General features: G+C 51.5%; 2 protein-coding genes across 5 annotated transcripts; both read right to left on the bottom strand.

Annotated features, from left to right (window-relative positions):
* Nucleotides 1–195: 195 nt before the first annotated feature.
* On the bottom strand, nt 196–3,026 carry TMIGD3 (transmembrane and immunoglobulin domain containing 3). Its single transcript, XM_029945787.1, is given in 4 exon segments — nt 196–373; nt 794–825; nt 1,095–1,129; nt 2,618–3,026. Coding segments are annotated over 4 exon segments (639 nt in total). The 3' UTR covers nt 196–210.
* Nucleotides 3,027–5,861: 2,835 nt separating this feature from the next.
* On the bottom strand, nt 5,862–24,743 carry ADORA3 (adenosine A3 receptor). 4 transcript variants are annotated; one of them, XM_029948418.1, is made up of 2 exons: nt 24,720–24,743; nt 5,862–7,795 (listed from the first exon to the last, which is right to left on the bottom strand). In XM_029948418.1, the coding sequence occupies exon 2, from the start codon at nt 7,708–7,710 to the stop codon at nt 7,189–7,191; it is 522 nt and encodes a 173-aa protein (XP_029804278.1). In that variant the 5' UTR covers nt 7,711–7,795; nt 24,720–24,743; the 3' UTR covers nt 5,862–7,188. The 4 variants fall into 4 exon arrangements, with proteins under 4 accessions (XP_029804278.1, XP_029804276.1, XP_029804275.1 ...); XM_029948416.1 differs by lacking the exon at nt 24,720–24,743 and adding an exon at nt 23,116–23,428; XM_029948415.1 differs by lacking the exon at nt 24,720–24,743 and adding an exon at nt 10,528–11,269.
* Nucleotides 24,744–25,529: the final 786 nt, after the last annotated feature.

The raw sequence follows: 25,529 nt of genomic DNA, 5'->3' as shown, positions 1-25,529 counted from the left end.
GGGGAGTTAGATGGCCTTGCTCACCGCGGTGTGACAGTCTCAGGGCCTCCCTCCTCCCTAGTCTACACATACCTCCACTTACCAAGGCTACCATGCCCTCTCTGTCACCTCTCATGGGGCCTTTGTCACCATGAAGTGGAATCTACCCCGGCCTAGGGGCTGACAGCATTGGCCTCTATGGGTCCTGGCAACAGAGGAGGGCACATTCACTCATGCGAAGGCTGTTCTGTGGCCCCTTTCATTTTCCCAAATCCCCACCCCCAATGGCTCATTACTCCTATTCCTCTGGCTTCTCCTCCTCTTAGACAAATGACCAGTTATAGAGTTGATCCCCAGGCCTCTAACCTGTATGCAGATGATGAGAATGGACATCCTGGAAGGAATCACAGACAGACTTCATGTCGATTGAAAAGAAACCACCTTTCAGTTCTGTGCTCAGCATCCCCTTTCCTGGGCTCTGTCCCTCTGCCTCGCCCCTGCCCCTACCCAGTTCTAGTAGCTCCTGGCCCTCATGCCTCTTTACGCCTGCTTGGACCCGGGCTGGCAGTCTGACCGAGCGGGGCCTAACCCCTTCCTCAGAAATGAACATAGACCTAGAGCAGGACGATCCAGGGTCCAGGCTGAATGGTCTCTTGAACGGGGACGACATAAACTCTGGACCTAGAAATGGCCACAGAAAAGGGCAGTGCAGAGAAAGAGAGACAGAGAGGAAGCAAACATGTACGAGAGCAGCAGATCAGAGACAGAGACAGAGTCCCTCAGACACTCCAGACCATTTCTGAGGGTGCTGTGCCTTGCCCTTCATGCCCTTGGCACCGCTCTCCCCTTAGGACGGATCCGCCTTTTCAATTAACATCAGGAGAGGGCACTTTTGCTGCTTGCGTTCAAGAGTCCTAAACTGTATTTTTCTGACACAAACCACGCGGTCACGGTGAAGCTACCTAGTTCAAGCGGGGAACCAACAATGTGAAGCTGAAGGGCAGCAGGCACACATCAATCACCAGGCTGTTGTCCTCACAGCCTCGCCCCCCAGCACTGGTCTGTCCTCCCCAAGGTCCGACTCCCCTGCAGGGAACGGCCTTGTGCGCATCGGCTGTCCTGCAGCTTCCACTCCAGTTGCCGGAAAGGTCTGGAGCAGAAAGGACAGGTTGAAGGTCAAGCGAGGCCAACCCCTAGGCCTGCCCTTCACCTGCATCTCTGCCCATCATTCAATCCCCAGAGAATGAGTGCTCTGGGCAAGGGCTGGATGGGGCAGAGGCACCGAGTATAGCTGTATAAAGGCGCCCTGAGCAGGGCAGAGGCCGTAGGGAACAAGTAGGGGCTGAAATCCAACCCACTCTCTTTCGCCCTGCCACAGGGCGCCTGGAAGAAGGGCCACCTTTCCAGACGTGCACAAAAACCCTGAGTGGACTAGCGTGGCCCATGGTTAGAGAGTCTCAGGCTGAAGGTTACGGTGCCAGCGGCACAGGAGGGCCAGTCTAGTCTTTCAGGAATGGATCAATAGGTGGCATCATTGCCACATTGTGCTTCTGACAGCCACTGAAACCCAATGGGGGAAGTTCGGCCATGCCCACCCACATTGCCTTCTCTGGCAAATCTAGTTGGGGAGGGGCAGGAGTCTGTGTTTCACCGAAACTAAGAAGCACATTTAGGCGAGACCACTTTCATCCTGAGCCTAAAACAATGGAGGAGAAACATTTTAGATGTGAAGGATGTCACACATTCAATAAGATGCTTACTAAGCGAATTACTAGTTGGGTCAAGTGTGAGCAAGTCTGTCTTTCTAGCACCAGGAGGCTTCCTTGAGCTTCCCTCAAGTCCTTGGTTTGTGTTCTGGATTATGGCAGAAAGGCATGCCTTCTAGAAATGGAAACACTGAGAAGCCATGAAAGGAAAAAGAGAAAGGCTGGCACTTTCTGTAAGCTTTCTGCCTGAGCAGATGTACAGAGAGGTTTTCAGCATTTGTCAGAAGAATTTTGGTGAGAATCTGAAGAGCTATGCCTCTGCCGGTCCCAAAGGAACAGTTGACCGGGTTCAGACAGACCTCCCGCTACAGGCTCCAGTTCAACTTATGTCCACCCAGCCACCTCCCGGTGTAGACTGCCCTTTTGACTGGCTTGGCCATGATAGTTATCCCTGTTGATTATGAAACGGTTTCAGCGGGCAGTCTTCGAAGGTGCTCATCTGGACCCCTGGGTCATTTTTTATAGCTTTGCTCACCTCTCAAGAAACGGATCTTCAAGATTCTAGACCTACTAGGCTGGCCACAGGGCACAGATGTGTAATGACAACCTCTGAGCCTTTCTTGGCCAGCAACACAAAGCTCTCCCACCTGTCAGCCCCCGTGAGCCTCTCGAAAACGCCAGGAGCCAGATCTCTGGAGGGAAGGGAGGTTCCAAGAGCATCCCTGAGCCCACACACCCTCCTCTCCCCCAAATTCTGAGTTAATCTCAGCACCATCAGTACTCACCCTACTTTGGAGTGAAGGCGATACCAGGTTACCCCAAAGAACCTAAGGGGAGCCTGACTTGGTGCTCCCTGGCCTCCGTGAGTATGTGCCACATCAATGAACACCCATGGCTGTGGGTTACCCCTGACTGGACCCCAACCTCCCTACCTTTCCCAGACCAAAAATCACTGGTGAAGCCTCCTCTGTTGTCAGTCACAATCAACTCTGTAAAATCCATGTCGTTCTTGGCAAAGTCCTGCAGGATGCCGCAGCAGTACTAGCCCGTATCTTCCTTGGTCGGGCAGGACGCAGTGATGGTGAGCTGGTTTCCTGTGCCTCTGCCTGACCTCAGGGTCACGCGGTCAGGACCATTGGGTGTGAAGGCAGGGATAGTGCCGAAGTCTCAGAAATAGCCTCTGCACCAGGATTTGGGGTGGTCCTTACACTGGGTATGGTACTCATAGGCGTCAGAAGCTGTGTCCAACACAAAGCTTTCCTTGACCTTTTCGTCAATAACCATGGCATCTGTCGAAACACGGATGAGTGTGCACGCACACGTACATACAAACACCATCATTCTTTCAAACGTGTTGCAGCTCCTGGCATTCTGGAGCAAAATCAGTTAAAGCATTGGAAGCTGATTTTTTCTTTTGCCTGTCTGGGTTAGTGACTGTTATGAGAGGAAAGATGACCCCCTAAAACTCACACATTGAAGTGTTAACCTCTAGTGCCTCAGAATGTGACAGACTGAGCCATTAAGGAGGTAATTAAGTTAAAATCGGGTCATTAGAATGGGCCCCAATGCAACCTGACTGGTGTCCTTATGAAAAACGAGTTTAGGGGGAACCTGGGCGGCTCAGTCTGTTGAGTGTCCGACTTCAGTTCAGGTCATGATCTCACGGTTCATGAGTCCAAGCCCCACTTCAGGCTCTGTGCTGACAGCTCAGAGCCTGGAGCCTGCTTCAGATTCTGTGTCTCCCTCTCTCTCTGATCCTCCACCATTTGCACTCTGTCTCTTTCTCTCTCAAAAAATAAAACATTAAAAATTTTAAAAGAAAAAGGAGTTTAGGACACAGACCACAGGTTGAGGGGCAGTCCTGTGAGGACACAGCAAGAAGGCAGCTCTCTGCAAGCCGAGGAGAGCCGTCTCAGCAGAAAGCGAAGCTGCCCACATCTTGATCTTGGACTATCCAGCCTCTGGAACCCTGCAGAAATCAGTGTCTGTGGTTTTGGGCAGCCAGTGTGTGGTGTCTGTTACGGCAGGCCTAGCAAGCTAGTGCAGCAACTCTGGAGAAGTCTTGTTCGCTGGCCTGGGAGGGGTCGTCAAATATGGATCTCCTGTAGGAACTTAGGAGGCCTCTCACTATTGTTTGTTGGGTGCCTCCACACTCTGCTGTGGACCCTCAGGAAGAAAGCAAGAAGGTTCAGAGACTTCTGCTGGCTGTAGAGGGCTGGGGACAGAGGGAGTCCCGTTCTGTTATTAGGAGCCAAGAACTTCCCATTCCCTCTGGACAAGAGCTGCACAGGCAGCTTGGTTATCCCCGCATGTCGTGTAGTGAGGAAGTCATGCACACCGTGTCCCCTTAGCCCCTGGCTGGGGAGGTATCTGAACAAGGAGCAGAGATGGGAGCAGAGGCCCCTCTCTCAGCTCGGCCCCCTCAGATGCCTTCTGTCGCTGATGTGAACTGATGTGACTTGATGTTTTGTTCTCCTATCAACCACACAAGGAAGATAGGGCAATACCCAGCCTACAGGCCCAGACGCTGACCCAGGGAGAGGCACAACAGCTGTCAAGGTCAGCATGCCAGGGGGTGGGGGCAGCAGAGCCAAGAATGTGACTCCCAGGGTGCCTGGGTGGCTCATTCCATTGAGTGTTCGACTTCAGTTCAGGTCATGATCTCATGGTTTGTGAGTTCGAGACGTGTCGGGCTCTGTGCTGATGGCTCAGAGCCTGGAGCCTGCTTTGGGTTCTGTCTGTCTGTCTGTCTCTCTCTCTGCTCTTCTCCCTCTCGCCCTCTGTCTCTCTCTCTCAAAAATAAATAAACATAAAAAATTTATTTAAAAAAATGCAACTCCCTGCAAACCTTCAGTGGACTTGCTAAGCTGTGGCCTTCAGAAAGAAAAAGGGGGTGAGGGGAGCGGTGGGGAGGAGAAAGGGAAAAGAGAGGAAAAAAGTTTTTTCCCCCAAACTCAGAAGATAAGGCTACCCCTCATCTTCGGACACCAACTGACCCAGAACAGGCTGATGCTTTGTTTTGAGGGAAGTGGTCCCTTTAAATCAAGTTTCCCCAAACAGTAGGTGGTAAGTATTGCTATAGCAACTGCTTCAAGATTGTTTGTAAATTATGATGCAGCCTGAGTTTGGGACTGAAAACTCACCAGCACATCCCTCAAGGGTCTGACTGGGCAGAGGTGGTTTTTGGGCAGCAGAGGGCTACAGGGTCACCAGAAAATCCCACAGTAAACCCTAGGCCTCACCCTGGAGGGGCATTTTAACTATGCACGAAAATTAACTCTTTGGGGAAAAGCCTTAAATCAAACAAGGGGATGCCATTAAGGGGAAAAATTTGTGGAGGTTTTGGATTTTTACTAAAAAAAGATTTTTGGGGCGCCTGGGTGGCTCAGTCAGTTAAGCCTCTGACTTCAGCTCAGGTCAGATCTCACATTTGTGGGTTCGAGCCCTGCGTCAGGCTCTGTGCTGACAGCTAGCTCAGAGCCTGGAGCCTGCTTCCGGTTCTGTGTCTCCTTCTCTCTCTGCCCCTCCCCCTCTCATGCTTTGTCTCTCTCTGTATCAAAAATAAATAAAAAACATTAAAAAAAATTAAGAAAAGATTTTTAAGAAATCTTTATTTATTTTTGAGAGTGAGACAGAGCATGAGCAGGGGAGAGGCAGACACAGAATTCAAAGACAGGCTCCAGGCTTCAAGCTGTCAGCACAGAGCCCAATGCAGGACTCAAACTCACAAACCGTGAGATCATGACCTGAGCCAAAGTCGGACGCTTAACTGACTGAGCCACCCAGGTGCCCCTTAAATTTTTAAAGAAAATAGATCCCCAAATGTTGAAGGGGAGGTTGCTGGGCTGAAGGTAGCCTCCCACACTTCCAGAGACGGTCTAGGCCGGGTCTGGTCATTGCCTTTAAGATAGATTTTGGGCGGTGTAGGGAAGTGGGTTGGGTGGGTGACCAACTCAGTTTAGTGTTAGTAGGAAAGTAGATGCAAGTTTTTCAACTTCCCAGAGACTGTTCTTCTTCCTGGGTTGACAGGGGGAGACAAGCAGGGACTTTTACTGAAAGGAAATGTTAACTAGATAAACAGGGTTATCGTGCCCTGGCCTAAGACTGCGGTCAGGATAAACTTTCAGAATGGGCTAAGAACTAATAATAATAATAAGAAAACATCTTCAGTACATGTATCCTTTTTGAAGTGGTTTAATTGAAATCCCATCTTGCTGCTCTCATCAAGTTTATTTATTCGATGTGTGGGGAAAGTCCACAGCTACAAACGTGCATAGACCCACCCAGAGAGATGCGCCCTTGAATCTCCAAAGCCACGCTCAGTGCTTGCAGGGTGTGACTGGAACTCTATCCCTGCCTGGTGTCCTGATTAATTAGAGATCAGTGATGGTATCTAAGGCAAAACCCCCCTAATACAGCTGTGCTCGAGCATGCAAACTGTAGTTTGTATCCATGTGTCTGCTAATCGTACATTGGATGAGCTTGAGAGTTTGGACTTCGGAGAAGTTACAAATCCCTCTTCGGGTCTGAGAACAGGTGGTGAGGAGTGGGGTTCTCCCAAAAAGCAGGGCTGAGTTTAAATTCTGGCTCTGCTACTTGTTCACTATGTGACTATAGAAACGTTATTTAGCCTCTCTATTCCTCCATTTTCCTTCCGCACAGTGAAGATGATAACAGTGGTGGTACCTACCCCAGAGAGTGTCAGGATCGATGTATGCAAAGTACGTAGTGCATAAAAAATGCTCAACAAATAATAGCTATCCTGTGTCTCTTTTCTGCCTCTTAGGACCCTTCTGTAACAATTGGTGAATGGTTCATGAAGTTGGCAAATGCTCCAATCAGCCCAGGAAAAAGGAGCAGGGTGTTCTAGGCAAGGCACGAGGGGCCCAGAGTTCAGACAGGTGGACATGGCACGCGGCAAGCAGCTTGAGCACCGTGAGCAGCCAGCTGGCGTCTGCCAGCCCCTCGTGGCCCTGATCCTCAGCAGAGAGCTACATGACAGTTAGCTGTCATCTTTTATTTACTCAAATACATTTACTCAAATACTGGTGAATTCAGCAGTTTAAGTCCTCCTTTGTTAAACTCTGTTCCCACCGTCTCCCGGGCATCTGCCGGCATCAGGTTCTCTGCTTAGTTCCAAGACAGAGAGGAGCTGAGTCCCCACCATGCACATCCAGCCAGTTCAGAACTTTTTGTCAGTAAGTCAGCAAAGGGCCCTTCAGATTCCTTGACTTCTCCTTCCCAAATTGAAGGGAAGTAACAGTAGAATACTTTCCTCAAATCAGGCATCCAGAACATAAAATCAGAGAAGACAAGGAAAAAATTGGGTAACAGAAAGGAGCGTTCGGGGAGGTACAACTGGAGGCAGCCAGTCAAATGCTCCCCATCTCAGTAGAAGGAATTAAGGACACGGAAGCCCTTGGCTCAGGTGGATAGGTCTTCAAGTGTTTACTGGCCCTGAATCCGAAGGTCAATGGGATAAAGAGTGGTCTTTCATGGATCACTACTTGGAAGTCTGATTAGCACTTGGGTCCAAGGAATCAGAGGACTGGAAGATCATACAGGTTTTAAAGATCAACACATAGGTTTCCTTGAACTTCTTTATTTTGTAAGCATAGACAATAGGGTTCATCATGGAGTTTGCGTGGGAGAGCAAAATGCCCAAGTACAGCAAAATTTCTGGTACTTCACCGTGGAAGTAGGTGATGCAGTTGATGATGGATAAAGGCAGCCAGGACAAAGCAAACAGGAAGAGAACCAGAAATAGAGACTTGGCCGTCTTGAACTCCCGTCCGTAAAATATGCCTGGCTCTCTGGAGCTAGAAAAGCTCTGATTGAGTTTGTTCCGGATGATATAGAATATGTCAAGATAGATGGCACACATGACAACCAGGGGGATTAAAATCCAAGTGAAGAAGCTGAAGTAGACCATGTAGTCCATCGTCATGACAGCACGAAACTTGCATCGAAGGAAGGTGACATTTCTGTTGTCCTCCGAGGTCATTTTTACATTCCAGCCAAACATGGGGGTCAGTCCCACCAGCAATGACACCAGCCAGCAAAGGCCCAGGGCCAACCATATTCTTCTATGAGTGGTGATCCTCTTGTATCTGTTCGAATGGAAGAGAATGGGTGAGTCCACAGTAGGAATTGCTAAAGGAGTCGGGGAGGGGGAGATGGGGCTGGAGAGCACTGGCGTGCCTGCAAATTTCTCTGGGGACTTTTTTAAAAAAACATTTTTTAATGTTTATTTATTTTTGAGAGGCAGAAAGAGACAGCACAAGTGGGGCAAAGGCAGACAGAGAGAGCGACACAGAATCTGAAGCAGGCTCCAGGCTCTGAGCTGTCAGCACAGAGCCTGATGCAAGGGGGGGCTCGAACCCACGAACAGTGAGATCATGACCTGAGCAGAAGTCAGATGCCTAACTGACTGACCCACCCAGGTGCCCCCCCCTTTCAAAAATAAATACAATCTAGAATGGATTAGAACTCTGTTGCTACAGTCACAGCTCAAGAATTCTTTGATTCCTGCAAGGACAAGAGTTTTCTAAGTCTCCTGACATCACCTACCTGGTGAGAAATTATCTCTTCAAAGAAGGTTTCCGGCTACGCTCTAACTTGTTTCCTTTGGCGGCAGTGCTGAAGCCCGGGAATTATACTTTTCCTCTCCCACATTCCCCCTACCTGTGCCTGCCCCTGCTTCTGTCTTTGCAATGGCATCCACACTTGGTGCTTAATTTACATGGGTCTGAGGAATTGTAGAGGTCAGGTCCAAGTGCTTCCAGGACCTAAAACAACTCATCCACCAAGAGTTGCCATTTCTCCTTCCACCATCCTTCTTGACAACACCCCACATAGACTATGAGAAGGAAACTGATTGTGTTAAGTATCAACTGTATCCTCAGGAGACTTTAGCTCAATTAAATCTCACAACAGGGGCGCCTGGGGGGCTCAGTTTGTTGAGCGTCCAAGTTTGGCTCATGTCATGATCTCGCAGTTTATGAGTTCAAGCCCCATGTCAGGCTCTGTGCTGACAGCTAGCTGAGAGCCTGGAGCCTGCTTCAGATTCTGTGTGTGTGTCTCTCTCTCTGCCCCTATACCTACTCATGCTCTGTCTCTCTCAAAAATGAAAAACAGTAAAAAATAAATAAATAAATCTCACAACAAACGAAAGCTATGTTTATGATAATATCCATTCCATTGCTGGTGTCTAATGAGGATAACAGTAGTTTGAATTACCATTGGTCAAGCACAGACTATTTTTTTTTTAATTTTTTAATGTTTTATTTATTTTTGATACAGAGAGAGATAGAGCATGAGAGGGGAAGGGGCAGAGAGAGAAGGACACAGAACCGGAAGCAGGCTCCAGGCTCTGAGCTAGCTGTCAGCACAGAGCCTGACGTGGGGCTCGAACCCACAAATGTGAGATCTGACCTGAGCCGAAGTCGGAGGCTTAACCGACTGAGCCACCCAGGCGCCCCTGGTCAAGCACAGACTAGGCAGGCATTTCGATTTTTTTTTAACAAAGATATTAGTTTTTGAAGTATATTTATTTTGAGAGAGAAAGAGCGCAAGCAAGGAAGAGGCAGAGAGAGAATCCCAAGTTGGCTCTGCACTGTCAGTGCCACACTGGGCTCAAACTTAAAAACTGTGAGATCCTGTCCTGCACTGAAATCAAGTGGGATGGTTAACTGACTGAGCCACCCAAGTGCCCTCCAGGCATTTCTCTAAGAACTCTACATGTGTGGACTCTGTAATTTAAAAAATGTTTGTTTATTTATTTGTTTATTTTGAGGGGGGCAGAGGCAGAGAGAGGGAGACACAGAATCCCAAGCAGGTTCCTGTCTGTCAGCGCAGAACCTGACGGGGGTTCAGACTCACAAACCTTTCGATCATGACCTGAGACAAAACCAAGAGTCAGATGCTTAGCCGACTGAGCCGCACAGACGCCCGACCTATGGAATTTTATGAGGAAGCTGCAGTTACTGTCCCCACTTTAAAGGTGAAAAAAAGAAACGGGCAAGTAACCCGTACAAGCTGGATGCGGCAGAAGGAAAAGTGGAAACGAGGCAAGTATGAGTTCAGAGTGTCTTAACCACTGTGGAAAGACGAGGAACCAAAGCTAAGAAACAACTTGCCCCAGCTCAGAGCTCAAAATCTGGGCTCAGACCCCTGGCTTTTGAGTATGGATCAAAAGCTTGTTTGCAGGTCCCTCCCCAGGTCTCTTCCCCAAGGCCAGAGAGTAGGAATTACAGACAATTGCCAGTCAGGACACCTGGGAAGGAGATTCTTCATTGGCAGGTCTGTTCTATTCAGGAAAGGTTGTTACTGCTTTCTGCAGTGGAAGACTTTTTGATCCCCTTCTCTACATGGAAGAGGAAGCAAAATTACAGTAACTTCAAAATAACTTACATCTGCAAAGAACAGAACCCATCCTTTGTCTCCTCCTATTCTTTTCTGTTCATTCCTTATTTTATTGAGTAGGTTTCCAACATTTCTATGAGACCAGTGCTCTAACCCCTGAGCTACGGAGCTCCAACATTTCTAAAACTCAAGAACATTTTTACTACTTAAAGATGCATCAAGCTTTCATCATCCTTAGCAGCCCCCGGAGGCCTGAGCATACAAGCCCACAGTCAGCGGAGAGGGACTCAGCCTTCCTCAGTTCCAGAGTCGCTGCTCAGCATTGTTAACTCCCTCACACAGCAAACGGTGAAAAGAAATGTAGTACCCTCTTTCAAGTTCAGAGGCCAGTCTGGATTTGTTTTCACTGAGAAATTGTCTGGGATCTGAACTGTGCAGCCCCAGGTCCTGGGCACCTGCATCACACTTCCCCTCTTACCTGACCGTGAGCTTGACCCGCAGGTATCGATCCACAGCAATGGCGAGCAAGGACATAATGGAGGCATGGGTGAAGATCAGCAGCAGGCAGGTCATGAAAAGGCAGTTATAAAAGTGGATTGTGATGCCCAGGCTGATGACAATGGCCAAAGGCATGACCAGCACCCCGACGGCAATGTCAGCCAGGGCTAGGGAGACAATGAAATAGAAGGTGGTGGTCTGCAGGCTGGGGTTCAACTTGACCACCCAGATGACCAGCACATTGCCTACGATGGCACAGAGCCCGATGAGAATCTCCACGGTGATGTAGGTCACGTTGGCCAACAACTCGGCAGTGCCGTTGACAACCATCTTGCTCTCTCCAGGGATCCTCCCAAGTAGCAGGCCTGCTGAGTGCTGACAGGATCCGTGGGCCGGTGAGTCGACCTCTTCTTTCCAGGCGCCTCACTAGAAGTCGGGTGCAGCAGCAACAATCTGAAACTCACAACTCGCTCATTCCTTCTCTTCTCCGGGGACAGTCCTGCGGAGACGCCACCCCTCTTCAGCTTTTCTTAGAGAGAGCCCATCAGGGGCAACCACTTCTTGCCTCTTTGCGGGCCACACATCCCTGGGCTCCCAGAAGCGTGGAGGACAGTTTTATGTGGGTTGAATCTGAAAGTGCTGCAGCTCTTAGTTCCCCAGACAAGACACGCTCAAGACCTCTGCCTCCTGCCCCCAGAGGGCCACTCGAGATCCATCAAGATAAGCAACCCTTGTCAGGCGTGTTTCAGGAAGTAAGATGGGCCAAGAGGAAGTAGAGACCAGGAACGCTCAGCAAGAAGGTGGAAAGAGAAGAGGAGGGGCGCAAGGGGCACGGAGCAGGCTCCAAATCCATTCACTGGGGGACCGGATGGGAGTGTAGTGCCGTGAGGGGGAGCAGTGGAAACACAGACTCTTCTCTTCTGCCTTTCTGCTGACTTAGCAGAAAGATCCCATGACAAGGAGGCAAACAGGAGCCACAGGGGAACAAGAAATCGATTTTGGTGGCAGCCTTATCCAGAATTTGTGTTTTTTAAAGTGCATGTTATATAGACTGACTCTTTGTGTCTCTCCAAAATTTATACATTGAGATCTGATCCTCAAAGTGATGGTATTAGAAGTTGGGGTCTTTAGGAAGTGCCTAGGTCATGGGGCTGGAGCCCTCAGGCATGGGAATAGTGTCTTTTAAGAGACACCCCAAAGAACTCCTTCACCCTTTCTGCCATTCATGAACCAGGAAGCCGACTCTCACCAGACACCAAATTGGCCAGTGTCTTGATCTTGGGCTTCCCAGCCTCCAGAACAGAATTTCTATGACTTATAAGCCACCCCCTTTCAGTATTCTGTGACAGTAGCCTGGACAGACTAAGACAGTGCAGACAGCAAGCACCAAGGCCAGCTGGGACCCAGCTTTTCCATCAAAGATCCCTTGCCCAGGGGCCTGGGCAGATCAGTCAGTTAAGCATCTGACTTCGGCTCAGGTCATGATCTTGCAGTCCATGAGTTTGAATCCCACATCGGGCTCTGTGCTGACGTCGTGGACCCTGGAGTCTGCTTCAGATTCTGTGTCTTCCTCCCTCTCTGTTACTCCCCTACTCACACTCTGCCTCTTCTCTCTGCATCTCTCAATAATAAACATTTTAAAATTGTGTGTATATATATGTATTATATATATACATATATATATATGTATATAAAGATCCTTTGCCAAAGGGACAAACTAAGATCCCCTGCTTAGAAGGGTAAAAACACTCTGTGCCTCCCACAAGCATCGCATCTGCTGACTCCACATTTCCCCTTGTCAGCCCACACACCCACCAGTGTGTCACTTGCCCTCACACCAGCAGCCACCCCTGTGACAAATCTCTTTGAGGAACAGCAGGATGACCGGCCAGGCAGAAAGGAGGGAAAGGGCCAGGTGTGCACACAATCACACGGCACACCCCTTCCACTCGCCCACCCCTACCTGCACGAAAAGAGGGACCAGACTGCTTCCCTGGAGGGAGGGTGCTCATCACCTGGTCTGAAGCTTCTGGAAATCAGACACTTAGATGCAATTGTTACTTAAGGTCCAGGTTAAGGTTCAGGTGCATCTGGGTCCTGCCCAGAGTGGTTATTCAAAGACCCAGCAAGAAAGGATGGGTGGACCTGAGCTTGCACAGTGGATCGACGGGTTTATAATATTCGCCTTAAATAAGTCCAGTCTGTGTGCAGCCAGAACTAAAATCAACACCAACAACAGTGTTTCATGTCCTTGCCAGGGCGCTGGTGAGACGCCTTGGGATCACGGCCTCCCTGCCGTCCTCTGCTTCCCCCACCTCATCTCAGGTTGGCCCAAGTCTGAATAACCTGGCCCATGCCTCCTAGACTTGCCACTTCACCCTGGCCAAATCCCCCAGACATTAGGAGGTGGGCCTCCTCACCAGCATCTCTGCCATTCCAGCATTTTCCAGGGCTAACCATGCCGACATCCCCATGAGGTGGGGACTGGAGAAGCTTTGTCAGCCTCCAGCGTGGCTTCTCACAAAAGGTTCTCCTGCCTGCTTTCTTTATCTCTGCTTCAGAGGAGGAAGTCACAGAGAGCAATTTCCAGGAGGCTGTGTGCTACTGAGAGAAGTCGCTCTCACCGTAAAGCAATCGTTGAATCCTGGTGACCCACTGTGTAAAACAAAACAAAACACTATACCTTTTCTTCTGGCCCCTTGCCACCCAGTAGCAGTAAACAGCTAATATGTGAGAGCAGGACACTCTGGTGTGGGGACCAGTCATGTTGCCAAGCTGGGGCGAATGTATAGCAAGGGAGCGGTTTCCTGGGGGCGCTTGGCCACCCAGGTCTGCCTTGGTCCACGTTTGAGACCTGGTCAGACAACAGGCTGAGCCCACATTTACAGAAAGAGGTGGTGGAGGGGAGCTACGAGCCAGGAGATGGCAGAGGGAGGAGGTGGCAGAAGCCGGGAAAGTGCCTGAGCCGCGGATGCAGCCACAGAAAGTGGACCAAGGCCTCGGGGGTGGATTCCACAGCTGGAGCTGGACACCTGATGCCTGCCCCTTTCATCCTCCCTCAGGACCTGAGTGAGTCTTTCTGGAACCAGCCCATCTCGACTGGGTTAGAAAAGCCACGGAGAGGGCTTTGTGTCCCCGAACCCGTGACAAGAGCAGTGTGGTGGATGCAGAATAGCCTGTGAGAGAGTAATCCGGGGGGAAAGGAGAGGCCGGGGCCGCACTTGGGACACCTTGACCTAGCCGCCTCTTCCCACCTGGGAATTCTGTCTCCTGAATTCTCTGGACATTTCCTGTCTGAGAACAAGGGAAGGCTGAACCCATCCGTGCTCAGGGGGGGTGATTGGAGGGGTAAGGAGAAAGGTACCCACATTACTTAGCATTTTTGCCTAGTATCAGACCCTGAGCCAACTTTTCACTCCCGGCGGAGCACCAGAAGGCAGCCTGGAAACGAAGACAGAGAGGCCAGGGCAGATGGTCATCTTGCTTCCCCCCACCCCACGCCCACAGCAGCTCTTGGGTAACTTCCCTCATCTCTCATGGACCCACGGTCTCACCCCCCCGAGCCTTCCCCAGAAGCAAGTCCCCCCACAGCCTCTATGCAGACCTCAGGATCAAGTCCGGCCTCTTCGGAATGACAAACGAGACCCTTTGAGGTGGGGTCTCCTGCCCCCACAGCCTCCTGGTGCCCGGATTCCCCTCCTCTCCCCAACCACAAGCACCGCCGTGATTTCTCTTCCTCTACCACACGCATCCAGCTTAGAAAGCCCTTCTCATGTCCATCTAGAAAACAAGCACTTTTCCTTCAAGACTATTCTCCAACTGGACCCTGAAGAGAATTTCCCAGACCTCCTCTCACCCTGCTGTGTTTATAGGCCCCTCCCCTGCTATCTACGCCCCTGAAGAGTAGGGGTCTCCGCTCATCATTTCTCGCCCCACAATGCCTGGCAGATCGCAGGTGCTCAGGCATATTTCTGATGAATGAATGGATGAATTGGAAAGCTCCTCAGTGAACCAGGGAGCATTAGCCTGGCACTAAGTACAGAATGCCAGCAAATCAGCTAAGACTCGTTAAGTACATTCCCTCAAGCCACCTGCCACGGTGTTTTACTTTCATGGTCTCATTCAATGCTCTCTGATGAAATGGATACTATAATCACGGCTGAGCAAACTGAGGCTCAGAAAGGTGAAGTAACTTGGGGCGCCTGGGTGGCTCCATTGGTTGAGCGTCCAACTTTGGCTCAGGTCATGATCTCATGGTCTGTGAGTCCGAGCCCCGCATTGGGCTCTGTGCTGGCAGTTCAGAGCCTGGAGCCTGCTTTGGATTCTGTGTCTCCCCCTCTCTCTGCCCCTCCCCTGCTCACGCTCTGTTTTTAATAAACATTAAAAAAAGAAAAAAGATAAGAAAGGTGAAGAAACTCACGTAGGATTGCAAAGCTAGGAAGTTGCAGAGCCGATGTTCAAACCCCGGCTCCTGGCTACAGTAAACAAATGGGCAAGTGAATAGTCAGACGCGTGAAGCTTCCGCAAGTACAAGGCGTCCCTGAACTTGATGTTGCCATATTATCATTAGGAGATTCTAACCTCATGCATGGGAAAGATCGAGGTGGCCAAGACCACAGGAATGGAGCACCAGCACAGTGTAGGTCTGGTACCTGCTCTGAGTCACAGACAGGTGGAGGAATGAGCAGGCCACTTGGTGGGGCCTCAAGGGGTGATCTGGAATTGAGAGAAAACCTTTTGTTGGATCAGAGTGCCAAAAAAAATTTTTTTAATAATAAATTATGTGAGATGTGGCTCAGGGGATTTCCCCACCTAAAAGAAGAGTCATGTGTTTCGGTTTTGCTAAAAGAACATGGACTCCGTGGAGGAAGCAAGGATCAGGGAGGCTCCACCAACCTGAACCACAGGAAAGGCATCTGGAGTCCTAGGGAAAGTCCTCACCCATCCCAAACCCTGGCCTGATGCCCCTGGACACAGCGCAGCCACAGGGCTACAACCCTGCCCTTGGGGTTCTGCTTAAGGTCATGAGAGGCTGGCCAGACAGACGTTCATGTGCTCCTTTGCAGCTTCTCAGACGAGCCTGAAAAGCCCCAGCACCCTCACTGCACTCACAGCAAGATGCTGTGTGAGCGGGATCCCAGGGGAGAAAAAAGAAAACCCTCTGGACCCTAGAAAGTGTTCCCTGCAGCCGCTGAGACAGGATGTGGGGCAGCCGGGAGGCGGGGGCTCTGGCCTGGCACTGGCTCACAAGGACTCCACTGCTGCTTGCAGAGTTGCACAAAATCAGTCTGTCCACTTCCTCTTGGCCCCGACACCACTTCCCCAAAACCTTACAGTTGTACAGAGCTAGCCAGCAGCAGAGGCTTAAAAAGAGCGAGGCAGCCGAGGTGGCCTCTCCTAGCACTCTTCCCTTCCCTGCTCTCTGTCAGCCCAGGAGGAGGAGGCTGGGCCTTTCCAGAAGCCTTCCTCCAGGTCTAGAGGAACTGTCCCCAGAGGGCTTCCTACTAGAGCTTGTTGACTTGGGCCACACCAGCTTGGTCAAGGAGCCAGGGACTGTGGCCTGAGTTTGGGATACTCACTCAGAACCAGTACAGGGTGGGGAGAGGGAGAGGTCAAGGTTCCTTCACTCTGAGCAACAGGAAATCCTGCTCCATAAAGGGAAACTCCTTGGTGGTCCACGCCCCACCCTCCAGACACCCTGCCGCACCACCTGTGTCAGGCCCTAATGGAGAGTCCAGGGAAGGGTTTGGCTAACTCTAGATTTGTTCCAGGTTCTAGGCACCCAGAAAGCCAGTAGGTGTTCAAATTATAGGAGTTTTAGTGAGAACAGAAGCCGTCCGCACTAGCTTCAAGTGTCCACAAGGCTTATTCCCATGCCTCTGCCGGGACGCTATGCTCGGCAGTGACCACCAGGTGGCAGCACGTCCCCGCAGCCTCCCCCGACGCAAGCTGAGTGAGAAAACTAGAAGGTGGGAGCACCCCCTTTCAGAGCCGTTTAGCCAGCGACCTCAGATGGTACAGAACGCGAAGGAATGGAGAATTAAGGGCAAAAGAGACAAGGATAGATTGCCAACTGCCTAAGTTCAACCCGATCCCATGGAATATTTGAGCTGCACTAAATTCAATGCTCTTGACTCAAGAAGGTCGAGAAGCCGTTTCTGCTTTCAAGCCTGTGAGTGTTCCAAGAAAAATAGTGTCTGTGTGTTTCTCTAGAGTGCACCATGCTGCTCACACACTCTGCTTCACTCAGGTAACGAAACTACCAACTGTGTTCTTCATCTCTGCTCACGGCAGAAGAAATGGAGGTCCGAAGGCTGGAGAGGTCTGCTCAAGGCTGTCTCTGTACCAAGGTAAGAGGGGGCGCGGGGGCAGAAGCCTCTCACCGGCCCCCTCACCTCAGGGAGGACAGAGAAGACCTGGAGAGGGCTTGCCAGGTGAGGTCCCACTGACATGTCTTGCTCCCTGCCATTTGTCCATCACTGGTCCCTCCCTCCTTTGGCACCTGCCAGGCTCTGACCAGTGCTTTCCCTTCTGTGGGCACGTTTGCTGGCCTAGCAGCTGGTGAACTTCTGACCCGTGATTTCTTAAAATGATCTGGGTGTCTGTGCAACTCAGTTCAGGCCACTTCTAATCACCATGCAGGGTGTCACCCCAAATCCCGAAGCGGATAGGCCTCCGCAGCTAACTGCACATCCTGGTGTTGACCCCCACACTCCTTATCTGCACACCAGAACGTGCAGGAACGATTTCTGGATGAAGCCACTCTTGACCCTAAGTGTTTACAGCAGGGCCGTATCCTGCCCATGTTTTTTTGAATCTTCCGCCTAACAAATGTGATGACACTCCTTAACACACTGGCCACAAACCCTCCCACCACGGCCGGAGATAAGCACCCTCTTCTGCTGCTGTGTGCCTCCCCTCCTGCTCCACAGGCCTCTCATCTTTATTCTCATGACAGCCGCAGCCGAGACATCGCCAGCCATGTGCTGGGCACGCTGCCAGGCGTGTTTACGTTCTACAGCAGTCCCGTAGGTAAGTACTGTTAGATCCATTTCACAGAGCAGGAAACTAAGGTGTGGCCTCAACTGAGTGACTTGCTCTCAGCAACACAGCCAGCAAATGACAGGGCCAGGGCCCAGACCCAAGTCTGTCTTGGCTTCAAAGCCTTGGCTCTTCCCAGTGACCCCATGAGAACAGTACCGTATCAATTATGCCAAAACCCAGTTTGTCATTTGAGGCAGAAATTCTTCAGTGTTCTAATGGGTAAGTCTCGTGTCATAGGTCAGGTCAGCTATGGGGGCCAGTGTGTTGTCCCGTCCATTGTCTGCCCCCCAGCTCCGCTGAGAAGATGGAGGTTTTGGGCCAGTGGTGGACAGCCGACCGTTCTCCCTCTGCATTCCCCATGTGCCTCTCGTGCACCTTGTCTGTGACCAGACAGCAGAATCGTGACACCATGTAACGTTAGTCCCTTGCTAAATGCCTTCCTTGAAAACCCAATTCTCTCTGCTTCTTACTAAACATAAATATACAAAGCTGTCCTACGAAGTCTGTCTCAGCATTTCATCACGACCAAGGGGAACGATCTGTGGCCATGTTCCTTGTAGAAAGTTTCTTAGGGTAAATTTCACTGAGGAGTTGAGTGCTGGCTAAGAGGTTGCTTTTCTTAATAAACTAGCTTGCTTTGTGTCACTGCTTTGTGGGCGAGCTTTCTGTGGTTCAGGTTGGCAAGGGCAGCAAAGAGGTGTGGAGCTGGTGCTCTGTCTCAGTCACCACGCTTTGCTTCTGTTTTCCAGGGCATCTTCAGGGCCCATGTCATCCCTGGGCTCCCGGTGTGGGAGCGAGTCTGTCATGCCCTATTCGTTTACTGAGAGCAACCTCCCAGCCTTTTTGGAAGTAGGCAGGGTATGAATAATAAACACGTAGAACATTAGGAGGTGCACTATCATTGATTTCGAAGGCAGGTCCGCAGGGTGATTATGCCAGGCTGTTATACAAAGGTTCTCATCAGGCCCTCCATGACTTTGTTAATTAAAAAAATTTTTTTTAATATTTTATTTATTTTTGAGACAGAGAGAGACAGAGCATGAGACGGGGAGGGGCAGAGAGAGAGGGAGAAACCATCTGAAGCAGAGGCCCTCCATGATTTTGGAGTGGGGTTCTTTTCCTCAACAAGTGGTCCATAATCCTCTTTTCTTTTCTTTTTAAATGTCTATTTATTTCTTGAGAGGTGGTTGGGGGGATGGACAGAGAGGAAGACAGAGGATCCAAAGCAGGCTCCCGGCTCCGAACCGTCAGCACAGAGCCCGACGCGGGGCTCAAACACATGAACCGAGAGATCATGACCTGAGTGGAAGTCAGACGGTCAACCGACTGAGCCACCCAGGCGCCCCCACAATCCTATTTTAGATGATCGGTCTGGACAAAAGGGAAAAAGATGATGAGGGTTGAAAATGCCCCTTGGGGTTTGTTGAACTCTCTGAGGAAAGCTTTGAGTACAGCCCTGAAGCATTGCTCTCCAGCAAACGCTATCTAGCAACACAGGAATGGAGCTGTGCAGGGCCTAATATTATGATTCCCCAGGTAGACTTTATTTTTATTTATGTACACCCCGCCCACTTCCACAGAGGACTGAAGTCACTAACAGTCTGAGTTAATAGCTTCCTCCTCTGCACACCCACGCCAGCTGACACGTTCCTCGATTTGAGTGTGTATTACACCATTTGTAATTTATTTACATGACTGCTTCTCCCACTAGCTAGAAAACTCCTTAAGTAAACTCCATGCGAAATGATGCCTTATTCATCCTTAGATCTCCCTCCCACTCCCCTTCTCCCAGAAGTACCAAGAGCCTAAAATAGAACCTGGCACAACGAGACCTGGGATAAACCCTCACTGAACGTATAATGTGTTAGTCTCGAGCCTGTCTTCTCCTCGCCCCGCAAGAGTGCTGAATGTACCTCTCAGTGTCCAGCGAGGCATCGGGAAGCACACAGGGAGACCTCCTCCTCAGCAGAAATAGTTATTTTGCACCTAACTTCAGTCTCAAACCAGCACAGATAGAAAATAGCATGTGACCAGCGAGGGCCCTAGTGAAAGGGACCCTCGGGGAGAATGTCTGATATTTACATTGCACTTTGTGGTTTCTGCATTTGTATGTGTGATGGTTCGTGTCATCTCTCATCACTGTGGTAGATCTAAGGTGTGTCCTCTTACACACGCGCACACACACACAGGCTCACACACATGCTCACACACATACTCTTGTCTTACTATGCTTATTTCCTCTTTGCATCAGAACTAGTTCATCCCCTCCTTACTCATCACTGCTCTGTCTGCAAGCCCGAGAGCTTCTGGCCCTGGATGGCCACCTCCTTCTGACGCATGATGCAAGAGGACTCAGGAAGTTGGGTGACTTGCCCTAGGTCACTGTTCTCAGTGTAGAGGTCCCAGGACACCAGGATTTGGGGAGGGATGGAGCACACTTTGGGCAACTGATGCCCAGAGTGCCTAGTTCAAGTCAGAGCTGGAGAAGCAGCCAGGTTTCTTCCCTAGCAGAACTGGTTAGGGACCTATACGGTTGGGAATCCATAAAAATGCATTCCCCAGTTCCTGTGATTCTTCAGGGCTAATTCAATGACTTGTTGGAAGGGCTCTATGCCTGTTCTGTGTTGCTAGCTCTTTGGTCCATGTCGCTCTGAATCCCCAGCCAGACAGCCTGGGACCCTCCAACCAAGCCCACGGTTGGGTTGGTCTTTCTTTCTTCCACCACCTTGCTTGACTCCTGACAGTCTGCTGGTCAGTCCTCACTAATAGGGGGATAGTGGGTGCTGTAAGTTATGTCATCCCATACCGGCAGTGCCTTTCCACCCCAGAGCACCCCAGATGTGCCCACGGCAAGACACCCCTTCACTCAGGGGCAGGCCTGTTCCACTGCGTGCCTGCCTGCATGCCCTCTGCACAGCCAGGCGCTTCAAACTCCACCTGTCCTTCTTGTTGTCAGTTCTGTTTCTGGATGCATGATGCTGCACCAAGTGTTTACTCTCTGTGTCTTCATTGCCCCTTTGATAGGTAACAAAGACCCCTGAGTGAAGACCAGGTGAAGTGACATGCACAGGAAGTGTCACCAAAGCCGGTCCATGGTGCTGGCTCTCCACTCTCTGCACCATGGCAGGGTGCGTGAGGGCTTTGGGGCTGGGGGAGCTGTCTCACTGTCAAGGCCTCCCCAGCACCCAGCCGAGAGCTCCACTTAGGCAGTACCTGATAAACACTGAGTTAAAACATTCCATACCTCCCCGGGCGCCTGGGTGGCTCAGTCGGTTAAGGGTCTAAGTTCGGCTTAGGTCATAATTTCACAGTTCATGGGTTCAAGCCCCCTATCGGGCTCTGTGCTGACAGCTCAGAGCCTGGAGCCTGCTTCAGATTCTGTGTTTCCTTCTTTCTCTTCCCTTGCTTGCACTCTGTCTGTTTCTCTCAAAAATAAATTTTAAAAAATTGCATACTTACCACCCTGCCACAAATGGTGAGATACAGGGTTATTGGGAATCCATTAAGACTGTGCCCCCTGGATCCTGTCTCTCTCCAGTGTGGATGCTAAGCATCTCACTAAGGGGGCTCTTCTCCATTCCAATCTCCCCTGATGGGTCCTGGGCTTCAGAAATGGGAAGTGTGCAAAGGAGATTTCCAGAGCCTATAATACCTCTCTCTCCATTCTTCACACTTGCCAAGAAGTACCTTGTTTACCCCACGCTGTGTGGTTGGTCTACACTGGGAGAGTGGGGGTGGGTGACGGCACCTGCTTGCCCAGGAAAGCATCAGCAGGCCTGCCCAGTAGGTTCACCAACAGTCCTACCCACGACCCCTCTGGGCCTGGGGAAAGGCAACTCTCCAGCTCACTAGACCCAGAAGCTGCTTGGGCCCTCCTACTTGCTGCAAGCGAAACCCTTCCAGCCTGGGTCTCGAGAGCCAGATGATGCTGAACATGAATCATAGTGTCCATTCCTCATGTGCCATTCATTCTGGAGGGCCTGACAGGTCACCAGGCACCACTTGCTGCTTTGAGGGGGCCCCCCTCCTGGGCAGGGCACTAGGGCTCCTGCAGACAGCGACAGGGCTGACATCCGGGGCACGTGAGGCCCGTAATTCGGTTTGCATTAGACTTATTTGTATTTGCTCCTGACTTTACGCACCAAACATCATCTACTCTTTCATTAACCCTGCAGTCTTTCCTGATTTCGAAGGAAAAAAGAAACAGAATTTGTTCTTGGTCGAGGTTCAGCCTTCAATCACTCCTGGCCTCCAAGATAGCGTCTCATTCCTGTCCTTGTCCCTCCATGATGTGTCAATGGGCTGCTCTGACCATTCCCAGAGGAGAGTGGGACCTTGCTTCAGTGACCCTGACTTCCACCGCCACATCAGAGCTCCAGGTCACTGCCAGACAACCCGGCCTGCACTCCATCCCTCCCCCAGCGCGGCCCACCCAGTGCCCATGACTAGGGCTTTTTGTGTTTCCCTGCAGTTTGGCGCGCCCTCTGCGTTTCCTGCCAATAATGCTGGCTGTTGTTTCTGAGCAAATGGAACAAATGACCAACGTGCACTCCACGCAATCTATGAACTGGAAACATCTGTAGGGAGGCCAGCGCGGCCACTGGCTGGGGTGGGGTGGTTGGGACGCAGGCGGGGAGAGGCCGTGGGAGGAAGACGCTCAAACTTCAGTGTCAGAGAAGGGCAAAGGGGCTGCCAGGCTGTGGTGGAAAGGAGGCCCCTACACTGCTGATGGTAGCAGAATGAAGAGAACACATGTGCACCCTTCTGTCAATCTCATTTCACACGTGAAGTTCACGTTAAAGTGGAAATGGATCTTAGAAACAGTGGGTCCAACTCCTTGTTTCACAGGGGACGACAAGGACCCACACAGGGAGCAGGTGTACTAAGTGGCTGGCGAGCACCTGCCCCCCACCCCACCCACCACGAGTGTGTGTGCAGTGTGGGCAGGCACTCGTACTCTCCCGTGTCACCTCCCCTCAGTCAGGTTGAGGAGGAAGGAAGGAAGGAAAAACAGTGTCAAGTCTCCATTACTGACCGTGTGCCAGGAGCCATGCTGGGGGCTCTCCCTCGCAGCAGCACTGAGACAGCCCTTCCATGGTGTTTTCTGGGCACTACACCAAGTGCCCTGTCACGGGCTCTCGCTTGACCCTTGCCATAGCCACATTGGAGGAGCGCCCATTGTTTTTCTCACATCTGATTTTGGTGGGATGGGGAGGTTGACATTTAGAAAGGTGAAGCAGCTTGCCCAGGATGGCCCTGTTTGTGAACGGCGGACACAGAGTCCTCCTCGGCTGTCACTGGCTCTGTCACCATGCTGCCAGGCCCACCGCAGCCGCGAGGGCTGGCTTTTGCCAGTCTCCACAGATGAGTGACAGAGGTTGAGCATCTAGAATTCTGAATTCAACAGAGAGATGCCCCTGGGGGCCCCTCTTCCCCGAAAGAGGGATTCTCTAGAGTCAAGGCCTAGTTCTTGACCCAGACTCTAACCCAGAGTGAAGGCCTAGTTCTCGACCCAGACTCTCACCTGGAAAGGCCTTTCTGAGCATCACATGGATCCTGGCCTGCGGGACACAGCCTGGCTCTGCCCGCCTGACTTCACAAGGGTCTGCAGGGGTCCCCACTGGTCAGAACTGGGCCTCGGCTCCCCTGTGTCTTGGAGAGGAACCATCAGGTTCCCAGACTGTTACTGTCCTCAGCTGTCCTGCGTGGATGAAGGAGACACCAGCTGAGGGGCATCATGGCTGTGGGGCCAGGCCTAGATGTGGGGACGGACAGGTGCTGTGTGATCCCTGGTGGCTGCTGGGAGTGCTGTCAGTGTCCTCCTGGCAGAAGTGAGCAAGGAGTTCCCTGGGAACAGTTGTGGTTTGTGCCCCAGGCCATGGGCCCATTGTGAGGACAGCTGCCGGGCTCTGTGGCTGCGCCCAGGCTTGCCTGGTGGTGGATGTGGGAGCTAGAAGGAGCCAGACGCAGTGGCGACAGGGTCCATGGGACCTCATGTGGGGACATGTCTCCCCCCAGGCAGCCCCCAGAGGTCCCAGCGCCAGCAGCAAAGCTCCCCTCCTCTACCTTGGGGGATGCTGGTGTGGGACCTGACACTGTGATTCAGCCACGACACAATTTGAGGATGCTCGTGGTGCAGCTGGCCAGACGTGCTCCGCCAGAACTCTGTGAGCCAAGGGGTGCTGGAGGGGCGCTCCCCACACACTGCTGGGGTGCGCTGGTCTGGTCAGCACAGCCCGGCCCAGGAAGGGTCAGTCCTCTGGCGGGATCCTGGCTCAGGGCATTGGTACCCATCTACATGGTCCTGGAGAGACTGTGGGTTCCACATGACCCCTGCTGGGTGTGCCCTGTACCCCCCAGTACTCCCACCTGCCCTGGCACCCCCCTCCTTGGGCCGAGTCCCTTCCCTGCACAGCTAGCCCTCGCCTCCCAGGACCCTGCACGTATCCCCGTCACTGGAGTTCCAGTTGGCTTGGCCAGGAAGCTGCTCTCAGGGCCTCGGAGAGAGGAGAGCAAGGAGGAAGGCCAAGAGGAAGTCACAAAGATCAGTTTAAAAATAACCCTCCTCTCCATGTCAGCCATGAGGAAGAGCTTGGAGAAGAGCCAGATTCTGATGGTGGTGGCTCAGGGCAACCTCAGAAAGACCCAAAAGCGAATTGGCAGAGGCCCATCTGGGAGCATACCCCCGGGCCTTATCAGCCTCAGCCAGCCACCGCCAAAACCCTGTCTTCACAGAGACTTCCGCCCAGCTGGCATCTGTTTCCTCTCCTATATTTAAATTAAAAAAAAATTTTTTTAATTTATTTTTGAGAGAGAGAGAGAAAGCATGAGTGGGGGAGGAAGAGAGAGAGAGAGAAGGAGACATAGAATCTGAAGCAGGCTCCAGGCTCTGAGCTGTCAGCACAGGGCCCGACACGGGGCTTGAACTCACAAACTGTGAGATCATGACCAGAGCCGAAGTTGGATGGTTAACCAACTGAGCCACTCAGGCGCCCCCTCTCCTATATTTAAACAACCAGGTTTGTGAACTTGGGAAAGCATTTCTGCCCAGGGGCAGAGCACAGTCCCCCACAAGACGCACGGGCATAAGATGATATGAGGCCTCGTGGCCTGTGCTTTGCTCCTCACCTTCCACTGGGTGAGCGGGGCCCAGAGTTCGGTGAGCAGCTGGGGAGGGCTCTCTGGGTGCGAGCCGGTGCAAGGCTTTCTGGCACCAGACAGCGTGGAGAGGACCCTCAGGAAAACCAGAAACAGCAGCTACTTCACAGCGTCGGCCCTGAGCATCCGTGTGTGCAACCCCTTACAGTCTTGGGATATACTCAGGCCTTTTGGCTATTTTTAGGCGCTATTTCCGTCTTTATCCAAACACAGCTGTTTGCTCAGAGGAAGGGCTGCCGCTTCTACCAGGAACCTTTTCCTGGTTCTGCTGGCTCCTCGATCCCAGGCTATTGTGATGTCATCCCACCACACACACTCACACACCCAGAGCACTAGCCTTGTGAGACATTTAGTGATGGGAGGGACATCTCAGGAATCCTCTAGAAAATATCTCCTTATGGCAGAAAGCAGCAACACTGACTAACTCAAGCTGCCAGACCTAAGCCGTTACCAGGAAATGTTCCCAGAAGCGGCGTCAGGCTGCGGTGACCATGCAAGGTGGCCCTCTGGACGTAGCAGTTACCCTGGAGAAAAGCAAGGACTGCACCTGTCACTGGCGTCCTGCTCCTCTTTCCTCATCCCTCCGTGCTCTGGGCCATCAGTCCCAGCCAGCACTAGAGAGAGATGCCTGGCTTTATATTTCATCCTTTCCTGTATACAGAGAATCCCAAAGGGTTGAATGTTTTATATCCTGGAATTCGCCCCGAGTTAAGCATTTGTGAATTTCAGCCCACCAAAACACAGGCAGGAGCCATCCCTAGCTTCCAAATCCCAGCTCTA

Source organism: Suricata suricatta, chromosome 8 (assembly GCF_006229205.1).
Source record: "Suricata suricatta isolate VVHF042 chromosome 8, meerkat_22Aug2017_6uvM2_HiC, whole genome shotgun sequence".
NCBI classification, from domain to species: Eukaryota; Metazoa; Chordata; class Mammalia; order Carnivora; family Herpestidae; genus Suricata; species Suricata suricatta.
Note: the sequence above shows the minus strand (reverse complement) of the source record. Positions and strands in the feature narration are given on the sequence as shown.